Raw genomic sequence first — 14,906 nt, 5'->3', positions numbered from 1 at the left:
ATTTGAAAGGCAGAATTAAAGAGAGGGAGAGGGACCGGCACTGTGTGATGTAGTGGGTAGAGCCACCGTCTGCAGTGCCGACATCCCATATGGGCGCTGGTTCGAATCCCAGCTGCTCCGAATCCCAGCTGCTCCATTTCCGATCTGGCTCTCTGCTATGGCCTGGGAAAGCATTAGAAGATTAACCAAGTCCTGGGGCCCTCTGCACCTGCGTGGGAAACCTGGAGGAAGCTCCAGGCTCCTGGCTTCAGCTCACCCTAACTCCAGCTGTTGTGGCCATCTGGGGAGTGAACCAATGGATGGAAGACGTCTTTCTCTCTCTCTGACTCTGCATCTTTTTAACTCTGCCTTTCAAATAAATAAATTAATCTTTAAAAAAAAAAAAAAGAGAAAGGGAGAGTCAGAGACAGAGAAGGAGAGCTTCCATCCACTTTACTCCCCAAATGACTGCAACAGCCTGGGCTAGGCCAGGCCAGAGCCAGGAGCTCCTTTCAGGTCATGGGTGTGGCAGAGGACTAAGGACTTGGGCCATCTTCTGCTTTTTCCCTGGGCACGTTAGTAGGGAGCTGGATTGGAAGCAGAGCAGTTGGGACTCAAACCTGTACACAAAGGGGATGCTTGGCATAACAGGTAGTGGCATAACCTGCTGTTCTACAATGCTGGCCCCATTTATTCCCTTTTTAAAAATTAATTATTTTTCATTTTTATTTGAAAATCAGAGAGACACTGAGAGAGAAAGATGGAGACAGATAGAGATATTCCATCTACTGGTTCACTCTCCAAATTTCCCCAGTAGCAGAACCCAACCAGACCAGAGCCAGGAACCTAGAACTCAGTCGAGGTCTCCCAGATAGATGGCAGAAACCCACTACTTGAGCCATCACCTGCTGCCTCCCAGGGTGTGAATTAGCAGAAATGTCAGCTGACAGTAGAACTAGGACTTGAACTTGGGCACTCCAATATGGGAAATGGGTGTCCCAAGCAGTGTCTTAACTTCTGTGTCACATGCACACCCATGATTTTTGTAATTGACTATATTTAGTGACAAAAGTTTTACTTAATGCTAGCATATGATTTACTTACCTATTTCCATAGCATTTTTCCTTACTATAGGTAGTATTCCAGTGAGTATAATTATGCATTTTATATTTATTATATATTATATAATTATGCATATTATAATTATACATATTAAGTTCCTGCCCATATTTTACTATGTTTCCTTGGGTTAAATTCCAGAAATATAATTAGTGTGAATATATACTATTTTCTGATACATGTTAGCAAGTTGATTCTAAAGGATTGTATCAGATTAAAAGGCTATTGACAGTTTATTTGCATTCTGGTTTCACCTTACCTTTTATGATATAGAATATATTATGTATATGTTTTTGATAGTTTTATAATCTGGAAAAGTATTTTAAATTTTTATTTATTTGAATACTCGTGAAGTTGAATAGACGGAAGCTTTTGTGGTTAATTTTTTGAATGTATAATGTTCAGAGGATTTTGAGCTAGGAAATAGCTATTTTTAAAAATTAGCTAGAATTTAAGATAATTTATTAATATATAAATATAAGCATTACATCTATATTTATTTTATAATTATGTAATCATTTAATTTTATGATTATTTGATATTTATATACTAATATATTAATATTATAGTCAATCATATTAATATAAGAATATATTATTTATATATTTAAATGCTTATTTATATATTAAATATATAAATTTAAGTAAATTATAAATAAGTAATAATAATTTTTAAAAGATTAACTAGAACTTAAATAAATTAGAAAAATTTTTTTTTAAAAAGTCTTATATCCAGTAGTGTAACTTGTGCAGCTTTGTTATTCTCATTCAAGCTTTTCTTGGTTGTTTTTGGCTCCTCTACATTTTTGAGTCAGCTTGTCCATTTTTCTTCAAAACCTGATGTAATTTACATCTGTAGATAAATTGGAGAGACTTAATCTTTTTATAATATTGTTTTATAATCCATAAATCTTTTATATACATCTGCTAATATTTTTTAGTGTTCAGTCTAGTGATGTGTTACCAGATACTGGGTGTTTTTTGATGCTACAGTAAATGTTATCATTTGCAAAATTCTTATTTTCTAATTATCTCTTACTAATACTAGAAATTGATTTAGTACTATGTCTGTGTATTCAGTTATCTTGCTAAGTTCATTTATTAAATCATCTGTCAGTTTGTTGAATTTTATACATGAGCAAATGTGTCATTGCCAATGCAAATTTTCTTTCTTCTTTTTTTTTTTTTTAAGATTTTTATTTATTTATTTGAGAGGTAGAGTTACAGACAGTGAGAGGGAGAGACAGAGAGAGAGAGAGGTCTTCCCTCCATTGATTCACTCCCCAGATGGCCGCAACAGCCGGAGCTGCGCCGATCTGAAGCCAGGAGCCAGGTGCTTTTTCCTGGTTTCCACACAGATGCAGGGGCCCAAGCACTAGGGCCATCTTCCACTGCCCTCCCACGCCATAGCAGAGGCCTCGATGGGAAGAGGGGCAGCTGGGACTAGAACCGGCGCCCATATGGGATGCAGGCATAGGATTAACCAACTGTGCCACAGCGCCTGCCCCTTTTCTTCTATCTTTGACTTTGTTTTTTTTATTTGTCTTATTTCACTGACTAGGACTTCTGATATACTCTTGTTTTTTTAAAAGATTTATTTTATTTATTTGAAAGGCAGAATTACAGAGAGGGGGAAAGGTAGAGAGATCTTCCCATCCATTGGTTCACTCTCCATATGGCCGCAGCCAGGAGCTTCATCCAGGTCTGTTTGAATGTTACACAGACCTTGAATTCCTGGGTCATGTCCAGTGTCATAGTATTACCATTTTTATCACTGCTTAGATTTGTACTATTTGGTGTAGAGTCTTTTGCATTTATATTCATGAGATAGATCGACTTGATTCTTCTTTTCTTATAATTTTCCTCTCATGTTTTAATATTAAAGTTTTTTTGGCCTTGAAAATTAGTTAGGAGGTGGATCCTTTTAAAAATATTACTTGGAAAAGTTTGTGTAAAATTGATCCATTTTTTGAATGTTTGGAAAAACTAATTATGAAATTATCTTAGCCTAACTTTTTATAGAAATATTTTAAATAACGTATGCAATTTACTTAATAGGTATATGAATGAATATTTATATTCTTTTACTAATTTTTATGTTTTCTAGGAATATGTGCATTTCATAGTTTTCAAATTTAGTGATACATAAGATTGTTTTTATATTTTCTGGTAATATTTTATTAATGTAGCATCTGTTGTGATGTTCTTTATTTTTCTAACAATGGTAGTATCTGGATAAATGGTATATTTGAGGTATTGGGGAGACCTATTTTTCATTGGCATTTAAAAGGATAGAGCATCTGTTAGTATCTTACTACGAGAAATAGAAGTTAATACATACAATTGAGAATTAGTTCTACGAGGGCTTTTCTGAGAGACATGTTTTCTGATGATGGTAAATCTTTATCTGTGATAGTCACAGTTCCTGGAATTGAGTGGGTTTTAAAATCATTGATTTGTTTACTCAGTGGCAATATTGCTGATTATATTACAAATGTTGTCTGAACAATGACAACAAAAACTCAGCAGGTATCCTGTCCATACCTTGTCCTTTAGAACTTTCAATCTATTAAGGAAAACAAGTACTGAGCAAACAATTCCAAGTGAGAAATGCATGAATAGTGAAAAACATAATTAAGCCTAATGTGAACTTATAAATAAAATTATTATTATACTTCCTACTTTAGGAGCATCACATGAAAATTTAGGCACTGTGAGTGATACTCTTATTCCATGGTCCTCTTAGGATATTATGTCTCTAGGATTTGGCAAGTATTAAATGCCTACCATGTTGAGTTATAAAATATTCAAGGCAAAGTTCAGACAAGTGCAGTCGATGATTACTGTACTTCATTTTCATCAACTCAGTATTGCTTTTTTGCTGCTGTTTAGTTCTTCCATCCTCTTAAGCCCAAATTGTTACCTTCTGCCTTAACAAGAGATCACATTGTAGTTTGCCTAGCCACATCAATCAAGCTCTTCCTCAGTTTACATAATACTTTTGTTGTTACCCAGCCCTTTCTTTCTGGGACACTGTGACAAAAATCATAGAGTAGCTCATGTTGGACCTTTGATGTTTGCAGACCATGGTATTCAAATTAAGTTTGTTTTTGCTGACCATAATTGGACAACTCTGATTTCATATGAGGTTGCTTTGAAATAGAGCAGTTTATAACCTACACAGTAAATTCCCTCTGGGTGGAAACATTGTTTATCTCTGCAGTCTAACCCAGTGTCTTGCATTCTTAACTCTTTGAAGCTCACTGCATATAAAGTACACATTTCCTGGATTTTGCTTTAGTCTACAAGTATGTAACAAGATCATTTATTCTTTTGTTAGATTTAATAAATGCATTGTGAAAGTGAATGAAATTCTGTTTATGAAATCCTGTTATTTGGAAAACTTCTGAGTAATTTGATTAAAAAAAGGATTTCTAAAGAACTTTCTCATATTTTATCAATTTTGATAACCTTCTGAGACATGATAGTTTATTAGTATTTCCAGCATACTAGTGAAAAGACATCCAAAGAGATAAAGTGTCTTGTCTGACAGCATTTCTATTTAATGACTGAGCTGTAAGTAAAGCTTAGATGCTCTTTCCATCACCTCTTCCTAACCACAGTTTCATCCTGTAAACAGTTGGGTACCAGCTATATGTAAGCCTCTGTGCAGTGTTGCTAGTCGCTGTTTTAGCAATTATGTGCTAGCATCATGCTCTTGATGGAAATGAAGACTGTGCAGATTAAAGCTCTTAAAATGGTGAGATTATCATGGTAACTTTGGTTCTCTATAAACAAGTAACAGTTTTGTCTCACTTTAAAATGCACATATGTAGTTATTTTTATTAGAAAAGGAAAAAAAAGTTTATAAACTTATTTCATTAACCATTACTGTTGGACATTCTAATTTGCATGGTGAAAGCTCATAAAAGGTAGACTTGTGTAAGTCTTTTGACAGCAGGTGAATGAATATGGGAGAGGAGTTTAGTCAGGAATTGTATTTGGTAATTGGAAGACTACTCTGACCTTGAACAAGGTTGTTGCTAAACGTAATAGTAAGAGCAGAGCCTGGGTTAAGATAAGAATGAATGGAAGGTGAGGAATTAAGACTGAAAGTTATTGTCATAATAATAGGAGAACGGTAGCGATGATATGTGGGAAAAGCAGTGTGAAGAACTTGTTTTAGGTTGTCAGTGTGTGTTTGGTGTTTGCACTTCAAGGGAGGAGACCCAAGGGAAGGAAGAGGGAAGAGGGGAAATGGGAGAGGAGAACTGGGGTAAAGATTAGGAGGAGGCAGGAGTGGGGAGAATCTCAGCAAGGTGGCAAGGTGCTGCTTTTTCTGAGAAGGGAGGGAACCCGAGGTGCAGGGGGAACCCGAGGTGCAGGGGGTGTTTGAGAAGCTCAGGACTTTGAGGCTACAGCCTGCCTTTTCTCAACAGCTGTGTTGTCCATTACTGCAGGCTTGTTGCTTTAGGAGCTAATAGTCAGCATATGGTGTTTAAAATCAATGGGAAATAGGAGTTTGGATATAAAGAAGAGTTTTAAATGAACTTAGTTTCATTGATGAGCTTCAGCATGTTTCTACATGGTAAGTTTAATTTATACTGGTAGTTATAATTTCAAAAAGGATTGCATTTTAGGATGACACGAGTATAGACCAAGGGTGCCACCGAACATTCACCCTAAAAATGTTTATAATGCCAAGACTGAGAGATGTTTCTTTAGGTCATTGTAGCCAGTTGTTTTTTGTTTTGATTTTGATTGACCTCAGCACAGAAGTGTGGCCTGTGTCCTTGATTCTCTCCTACCTTCTATCCTTGAAATAAGCCCAGAGTGCTTTGGAGGTCTTTCTAAGGGCCTAACTACCATTGCAGCATGGAAACAGAAGAACTAAAAATAAAAAGAAAATTATAGTTTCAGGAAATCTTAATTAAAAGCTATCCATGTTATCCACTGAACTTGGAATAGAAGAGAATTCTGATTCTTGGGTAGCGCATTCCTCCCCATTATGGTTTCCTGATGCCCTGGTTTCCCTCCTTCCCCTACTGCTCAATTGTGGAGAGCCTTGGCAGTGATGCTTTTCACTGTTCCTCCTCATGGGAAACATCAGGGATGCCAAACCGTTGCATTATTTTAACGAGGGCTCAAGAGAAGTGTTCTCTGTGTTGCATAGATCCAACCAGAACTGCTTTCTGTCGCCCTTCTGTTCAGAAACTCACAAGATGAAGTTCTGTCATGGCATTTCCTGAGTATTGCTGCAGAGCCCAGGGTGCGTTCTCCTTTCTGTAATCTTCTGTCTACCACTGCACTCTACTTACTACCAGTGTGAGATCTGTGAATGCGACTTTTGCAGTTGCAAAGGATCTAGCACTTGAGAGAGTCCCGCACTTAGGAGGAAAGGCCCTCTGTTGGTTTAATCAATACCTTTTGAACAGAGGGGCTCACACATTTTTGTACTGGACCCTGAAAATTGGGTAGCCAGTTTTGCTTACCTAAGTATTTCTTTTTTTTTTTTTTTTTTTTTAAATTTTTGACAGGCTGAGTGGACAGTGAGAGAGAGAGAGACAGAGAGAAAGGTCTTCCTTTTGCCATTGGTTCACCCTCCAATGACTGCCGAGGCCGGCGCACCGCGCTGATCTGAAGGCAGGAGTCAGGTGCTTCTCCTGGTCTCCCATGGGGTGAAGGGCCCAAGCACTTGGGCCATCCTCCACTGCCCTCCCGGGCCATAGCAGAGAGCTGGCCTGGAAGGGGGGCAACCGGGACAGTATCCGGCGCCCCAACCGGGACTAGAACCCAGTGTGCCGGCTCCTCTAGGCGGAGGATTAGCCTATTGAGCCATGGCACCGGCCCTTATCTAAGTATTTCTAGCCAGCTTTGGGTCCAGCTGGTGTGGATGTGAGGGGAAGAGGACAAGTTTGTTTTTTTTTTTTTTTTTTTAAAGATACTTGTAGTGGCAGGGGACCCTCTGAAAATCTGAGAGGGAAGGGCAGGTTCATATGTATGGGCTCAGACTCTTCGTTTGTTAATAATTTCCTTTCAGAAGTGAGATTATTTTTCCTTAGTTTATATTTAATTTTTGCCAATGACCAACTACCTAGTAACTGCTATTATGTGATCAGCAAGTAGACCGCTACAAGCCACAGGTGAAACAAAACAGTAAGCTGATGTTGTCACGTATTGGGAAAATTAAAGTGTTCAGAAAATAACGTAACGCCTTGAGATTGTTTTTATTGTCCTGCTCCATAGAGTGGGAAACATTTAGAGAGGTTAGGTTGGTTGCCAAGTCTATAAAGCTAGTGACTTTGAACATAGGTCGGCCTGGCTCTAAAGCCCAGTCCCATTCAGTTTGCTACTGAGAAGTTAGATGTCCTTGTCACCTGAATTGGCTGTGTCAAGTTGAGGACATGAGTACACTCAGAAGGGTAGTTTGTTTTCATTTAGTGCATTTTTTAAAAATACTGCATAGGCCTGGAATCGCTTTTCAAATGAAATATAATTGTGGATGAAAATAATACAGATACTTTTCAATGAGGTCATGAAAAGTAGGTATTTATATAATTAATGTAAAACAGTATTCATATAGTAAAAATTTAAAAGCCTGCAGTTAAACATGCCTAGTAAAACTCTGCCTCTGTTGTGAAATGCTTGCACAGCATTGTCACATGTCTGAAAGTGTGTTCCTGGAGTACAAGTATCAGTTTAATTTCCACCTGTCAAATAAGATTTTGGTGTTGATATTTGTAGTTGGAGTCTGAGGTAGCTAATTTGCAGATAATATATAGTTCACTAATTCTTTGATATTTATCATGTGAGCTACTTCAAATTGATGTCTCCTTATAACTCTACACCTGCTTTAGCCTAAACATGTTACAAGCCTGGGTTTCTTAATTCTCCATAAGGAGAAAGGCATTAGAGACAGATTGCTGACAATTGATGACTTTCAAAGTATTTATTACTTAGAAATTAAATGGATTAAAAGTAACTTGATAATTTTCTTAGCATTTTACTGATCTTTCATCAGCCTTTGATGTTGTTAGAATGACCTAAGACCTCTATTCCATGATCTAACACAGAACCAAGCATGTAAATACTCTTTCAGAGCTCTTGCTACTAAAAGCAGGACTTTTTTTTTTTTTTGACAGGCAGAGTGGATAGTGAGAGAGACAGAGAGAAAGGTCTTCCTTTTTGCCGTTGGTTCACCCTCCAATGGCCGCTGCGGCCGGTGCATCTCGCTGATCCGAAGCCAGGAGCCAGGTGCTTCTCCTGGTCTCCCATGCGGGTGCAGGGCCCAAGGACTAGGACCTTCCTCCACTGCCTTCCCGGGCCATAGCAGAGAGCTGGCCTGGAAGAGGGGCAACCGGGATAGAATCCGGTGCCCCAACCGGGACTAGAACCCGGTGTGCCGGCGCCGTAAGGCAGAGGATTAGTCTGTTGAGCCACGGCGCCAGCCTAAAAGCAGGACTTTTTAATCACATTGACCTGGGTTTTAATTCCAGCTGCCTTGCTGACTAGTTGTGCAACCTTTGGTAAATAACTTAACCTCTTCAAACTTCAGTTTTATTTATTTATTTTTATCCGTAATGGAGAGTAATACTGTGTTCTCCAAAATGTTGTAGGAAAGATGAACTAAATTCCTGTACATAAAGCACTTAGCACAGTTGCAGACCTATGCAAAGGGCCTATGGCTAAGTGTTAGCTGTCCATCAGGTTAGGGTGACTAGGCACAGCTTCATTGAACAAAACAGAACTTTGCATAAGCCTTTTAAATGAACTTCAGCACATCTCCTACAATCAAATCATACGGCGGCAAATATTTTCCTCCAGTCCTCAGCAAGGAAGAGGATAGAATAATACGTGTATTTTATTTTTGGCATAAATAAGAATAACATTTAGAGATCTTGGTGATCACTACGTATCATTGCTTTGTGTTCCATACCATCCTCTCAGCACAAACCAAACTGAGATCCCTGAACTTACATCAGAATCCCCTAGGGTGCTTATAGAAACCCCAGACACATTAAATAGAGTCTGTGGGAGTGAGGCCTTATGATTGGCCATCATAGTTATGGATATGCATAAGCTCATTAGGAACACTTGTGGTCTCACCTCCTTACCTTTAATTAAGCTGCCGGCTGAGTTGGAATAGTCTGTCCTCTTTTATGTAGTTCTAGAATTCTTACACTTTTTCCAAAAGTGACCTTTACCTAAAAGCTTTCCCAAATTCTCTGCAACTGAAACGAGTTTTGTGTCTTTATTATTGTAGTCATCATAATCTGTCTTCTAGACTTAATGTTTCTTTCTACCAAGCAGTGGGCTCCTAGAGGGGTGCAGTTGCCAGTCATTTTAACAACCATCCCTGCTGCATAGCAGAACACTTTTCTGTAGTGGGCACTTGAATATTCTTTAAATTTGAATTTATCTCCAAATTGCTTTTTCCTAGTAAATCCTCTTCTGATCTCCCCAAAGAAGCACAACTCTTTTCAAAGTAAATACGAAGCAGCCCACACTGATGGAAGGTAGTAATAATATAAAACATTAACCGCAGTTCTCAGAGTATCAGAACAGGGGCATCTGTTTGTGTATGGCTGCGAGGAGTTGGTTGTGAACTTGCTTCGTCATCATCCTGTTGTTTAGATTTTTTCATAAATCCAACAAATCCTCCAACGCCCAAGTTAAATCCACAGCAGTTAAGAAACTGAAATGCTGCAGTTGTGTCCTGGGTTAGTTTTACTTTAAACAGACTTAACCATTCACGTCACTGAAGAGGCAGCTTTTGTAACACAGTGTCCTGGTTGTCCTCTGGGCTGCACTAAGATGGATGAAGCACATGCAGCTGTGCTGTTTTGGGGTCCCGCGCGTGCCTGCCAAGTAAGGAGACTGTGAAGTAAAGGTGCAGAGGTGAACTCCAGTGACTGGTAAGATGGTTTCTCCAGAGATGCTGCCCTGTCGCTGATGGTGTAGTCACTTGCTCTGGGTGACTTTTGACGCCATCCTGGGCATCTCCCTCAGTCAGCCGGTTTACTGGATGAGGCATTGTCCAGCCTAATGGCAGTGGAGGAGCTGCCCAACTTCTGCTGTACTCGAGGGACAAAGAGAGCAAGGTACTCAGGCACTGACATGGTCTGGTTGATGGAGATTAGAGAGGAAAAAACTTAGGGTGATGGCATCTTAGGGCTTTTTTTTTCCCAAATATAAATTCACTGTTAACTATAAGCATCCTATTTATTGATTATTTGGCCTCACACCAGGCAGCACGATTAAGTTGAGAAAACTCGTTGGACTTAGTAACTGAATTCAGATACTTGGTGGGTACTTGAGGCTTTATGACAGCAGCAGTGTTTATGACGTGTGGTGGAAGAGAAACTAAGTAGCTGTTATAGAAGGGGCCTCCTTTCAAATTTAAACAGCCTCTTTTTTTAAATTATTACTGTCTTTGGACTTCTCATGGGTGGCGGAGTAATGCAGGTGGACACAATCATCCAGGTAAAATCTGGAGTTCATAACTGAGTGGATCTAGAAATTTTAAACTTAGGCATTCGGTGGAGGACTTTTAGAGTAAATGGAGTGAACATTGGATGGGAAGGTGGAACGGGATCATGGTGTTGAAATGGGCTGGGGCAAGAGAGCATGTGTTGATCATCCTCCTAGGAGGGGGCTGGGAAGAAAAAGACAGTGGTCATTGTCGCAGCTGGATAGAGTTTGCATTTATTCAAAGACAGTACAGATTCAGTGCCCTAAAGAAGTCTTTTGTGCCGATCATTTGTCATCGAGCCTCCTTTCACCCCGGCACCAGGCTACTATCCTTATAGCTTTGCCTTTTTTTTCCCACCTAGCACAATGTGCATTTAAGTTGTATGAGAATACTTCAAAAAGTTTATAGAAAATGGAATTAAAGGGACCAATGTTATGGCTCAGTGGGTAAAGCCGCCATCTGCGGCGCCAACATCCCCTAGGGGCACCAGTTCAAGTCCTGGTTGCTCCACCCTGATAATGCGCCTGGGAAGTGCTTGGGGCCTCTGCACCCACATGGTACCCTGAAGAAGCTCCTGGCTCCTGGCTCTAGCACTGTGGCATAGAGGGTTAAGCTGCAGTCTGAAATGTTGCATTCCATATGGGCACCTATCCGTTCTCGGCTGCTCCACTTCCAATCCAGCTCCCTGTTAATGCACCTGGGAAAGCAGTGGAAGGTGGCCCAAGTGTTTGGGTCCCTGCACCCACGTCAGAGACTCAGAAGAAGCTCCTGGCTCCCAGCTTTGGTCTGGCCCAGCCCTGGTTGTTGCAGCTATTTGGGGTGTAAACCAGCAGATGGGAGATCTCTCTCTGCCTCTCCCTCTCTGTCTGTAACTCTGCCTTTCAGCCTTTCAAATAAATAAATAAGTCTTAAAAAAAAAGAAAATGGAATTAAAAGATTAGTTTGATATAAAAATGTTTCACAATCCATGCATAGTTTTAAAATAATGCTTATTCTCCACGAACTTTTTGAAGACCTCTCATATTTTAAAATGCAAAGCAGCTCTTCTTCCAGAAGAACCCAAATAAAACAAGGAAGAATCTGAGGAGCTGAATATAGAGAAAAAATGAGTTAGGAACATAATAGAGATGTAAACAGACATTTATGTCATATGGATTGTTTCTGTTCTCAGTGAAATTAGGTCAGCTAATTAGCTTTGAGTCAGTGACCAAAAGGATGAAAAGGAAGTGACCTTGACCCTTAAATGTTTTCATAAACTAGTTTTCTTTCCTTCTTTGACCTTTCCCACACCCCTTGTCTCCCTGGGGAAGGGGGTGGAGTTGAGGGAGGGACCCATGCGTGCACACACACACAAACACATTGACAGAGTGTATACATGAGTTTTTTAATACTTTAATTTTCAGACATATGCATTCTATTGTGTGTTTTTTTTCCTTCTGCTTCTAAACTTAAGATGATACATTTACCATTGAAAGAACACATGCACAGTCTTGGTTTCTAACATCCTCTGCCATAAAGAAGGCATTACACATATCGGATTCTGACTTCAGTGGAGTTTATGGTGGCTGATTGACATGTGAGCGTTCCAGGCCTGTAGTTTAGAGTCGTACACCTGTGTTTCAATCCAGAATTTATTTTGCAGAATTTTCCAAAATTTTTTTCATCATATTCTTTCTAACTGACAAATGTAAGAATTAAAAATGAAATCTAAAAAAAGTTTTAATATCTAGAATTGGAGTTTTAGATATAAAATATCAGCAGTTATACCTGAAAGTGATTCCCATGCTATTATGTTTTTTTTTGAGTAGTGTTGATTTTTTTTTTTCATTTTTTAAAAAAGATTTATTTATTTATTTGAAAGAGTTACACAGAGAGAGGAGAGGCAGAGAGAAAGAGAGGTCTTCCATCCAATGGTTCACTCCCCAAATGGCCGCTAGGGCCAGAGCTGCACCTATCCAAAGCGAGGAGCCAGGAGCTTCCTCCGGGTCTCCCACATGGGGGTAGGGGCTCAAAGACTTGGGCCATATTCCACTGTTTTTCCAGGCCATAGCAGAGAGCTGGGTCGGAAGTGGAGCAGCCAGGCCTCGAACCGGCAGCCGTTTGGGTTGCCGGCGCTTCGGGCCAGGGCGTTAACCCACTGTGCCACAGCGCTGGCCCCTTTTTTCAGATTTTCCATACACACCTCCCCCACATCCCACATATTCATACATACCTTTAATATGTGTATATATATGAAAAGCATTTACAAATCTTATACTCAACACTTCCCCTAGATATTTTCCACTATAGAATTAATTGGGTTTTATTTTCCTTCTTTTTTTCCTACAGCTGTGCTGTTCATTAGCTTACTATAGGGTGAAAAGAAAGCAGGCAGTTTCTTGGGTCATTTATCACATTCATCAGTGTTACCTTTATGTAACTGCTTTTATCCATGATGATGGATGTATTCATGTCTTCTTACTGTTGACCTGCCTACGAATGATGAGAGTTTGGGGAGACACAAGGAGGTGTCATACCAAAGGTCATCAGAGGAGAATGTTGCATTCTGTTGCAGATTACTCTGGGTGTCAGTGTTGAGGTTATTATAAATCCAACATATTACTATTCTGCCATAACTAGAATTATACTTCTCTGTCTCCTCATTTGTCTGGAGGGCTGTGATCTGATACGTTACATACATCCAGATGTCAGAATATAAACCCTTCCTTCAGACATTCTTTAGCCAAAATTTGCTGTAAGTAAAAACAGTGGACCTTATGCTTACTATCTGACAGGTGCTGTACATATAGTGCCTTATTTAATGCTCAAAGTAGCCTTGTTTGATAGCCCTTGCTGCCATAGAAGGGGAAATTAAAGCTTCTGAAGAGGTGTTAGACCTTGGCCAACATCATTCATCTTGAATGTAGTGGGTGTCAGATCTGGGATTTCAACATGACTTTGTGTGTCCTTCAGGTTCTCGGGCCAAGGCCATTTGGTCCCATTTTCATTCACACAAATATTTTCTTCAGTACCAGCTTTGTGCCAGGCCCTGGCACCCAGGATTAAAGGCAGACAGAGTCCTGGAGTATTCTTTCATCTGCAGAAATAAGAAGCAGATTAGAAAAGAGAGGAAGCTTGAGGGCAAGGACAATATGTACGTTTTTGACCATTGCATCCACAGGACAAGCACAGCACATAGTAGGAGCTCAATAAATATGTGTTGAATGGGTGAATGACATTAATGAGAAATAATAGCGAACTAGGAAAGAGGATAAAGCATAAAAATATAAAATAAGAAAGCATAACTGTCTTGGAATTCCTATTGTTTGAATGAACAGTTCTATCTCTTTGTAGACTCTTAAGGCATGAAGAACTTTTCTGTGTGCTCACCAGAGCCTAGAATGATGATCTGTGATCATCAAGTGAGTGACTATTGTAACCTAGGCCCTGTGCAACAGGGAAAAAGTCACTTGTGAGTGTGACATCACTTAGGAAGCAAGGCTGTGCTAAGATTGGTTGAAAAGTTTCTGTAGTTAAGTGGTCTTTTTTTCCCCCTAAAGTGTGCTGATGTGCTGAATTTCAGTGTCTTGGAAAAAAATCACATATGTGAAGTAGTTTTTTTCCCTAATGTTTTTGGATAAAGGATGTAATATATACTATTGCTTATTTTCTATCTTCCCTGATAAGTTTTAACATGAAAACTTCATGCCAATGAGTCTTTGAAAAATTCAAATTATATTCTTTGGAAGCTACTTTACAAAGAGCCATATATATAGCATACAGCATCTGTAATACTATAACAAATAAGTTGCACAAAAAGACAAAACATCTTTCGAGTAGTGTCATCTGAAAAAATTATGATGTGTTGAAATAATTCATGTTTGGAGTATCATTTAGCTTCTTGTTAGAAGAAATAAATTATAGGAAACTACTAAAATGATTTAAATTTCATGATTCAACAGCATCGATGCGCTACTTTCTTGTTTTAAGGATGTATCCATTAACAGTGGTATTTTGCCTTACAGCTTTTCTGGGAGAAGAGGCTACAAGGACTTAGTGCATCAGATGTAACAGAACAAATTATAAAAACCATGGAACTACCTAAAGGTCTTCAAGGTATTATCTAAGTTCAGCTGGGCAGATATTTATTAAGTACCTACTGTGTGCCAGGCACTTGTGTTGATGCTGTGGATTCAGAATTGTCTTTGCCTTTAGGGCTCCTATGCTTTGCTTTATGGTGTATCTCTTGTGTTGTAGTATACTTAGGGGAAATATGCATGAAAAACTTGAGTGTTGCAGGAATACCTTAGGGTAGTTTATTACTGTAGATTTTTTTTTTTCTGGATAAAAATATTGGC

General features: G+C 39.2%; 1 protein-coding gene across 1 annotated transcript in view; it reads left to right on the top strand.

Moving 5' to 3' along the window:
• MBD2 (methyl-CpG binding domain protein 2) overlaps positions 1-14,906 on the top strand; it is a 76,541-nt gene that overhangs the window by 46,938 nt on the left and 14,697 nt on the right. The window contains exon 4 of the mRNA XM_062201685.1: positions 14,574-14,664. Within this exon, the coding sequence (XP_062057669.1) occupies positions 14,574-14,664 (91 nt within the window). The remainder of the gene's footprint in view (positions 1-14,573; positions 14,665-14,906) is intronic.

The sequence above is a fragment of the Lepus europaeus genome, chromosome 9 (genome assembly GCF_033115175.1).
Source record: "Lepus europaeus isolate LE1 chromosome 9, mLepTim1.pri, whole genome shotgun sequence".
In the NCBI taxonomy this organism is placed as follows: domain Eukaryota; kingdom Metazoa; phylum Chordata; class Mammalia; order Lagomorpha; family Leporidae; genus Lepus; species Lepus europaeus.
Note: the sequence above shows the minus strand (reverse complement) of the source record. Positions and strands in the feature narration are given on the sequence as shown.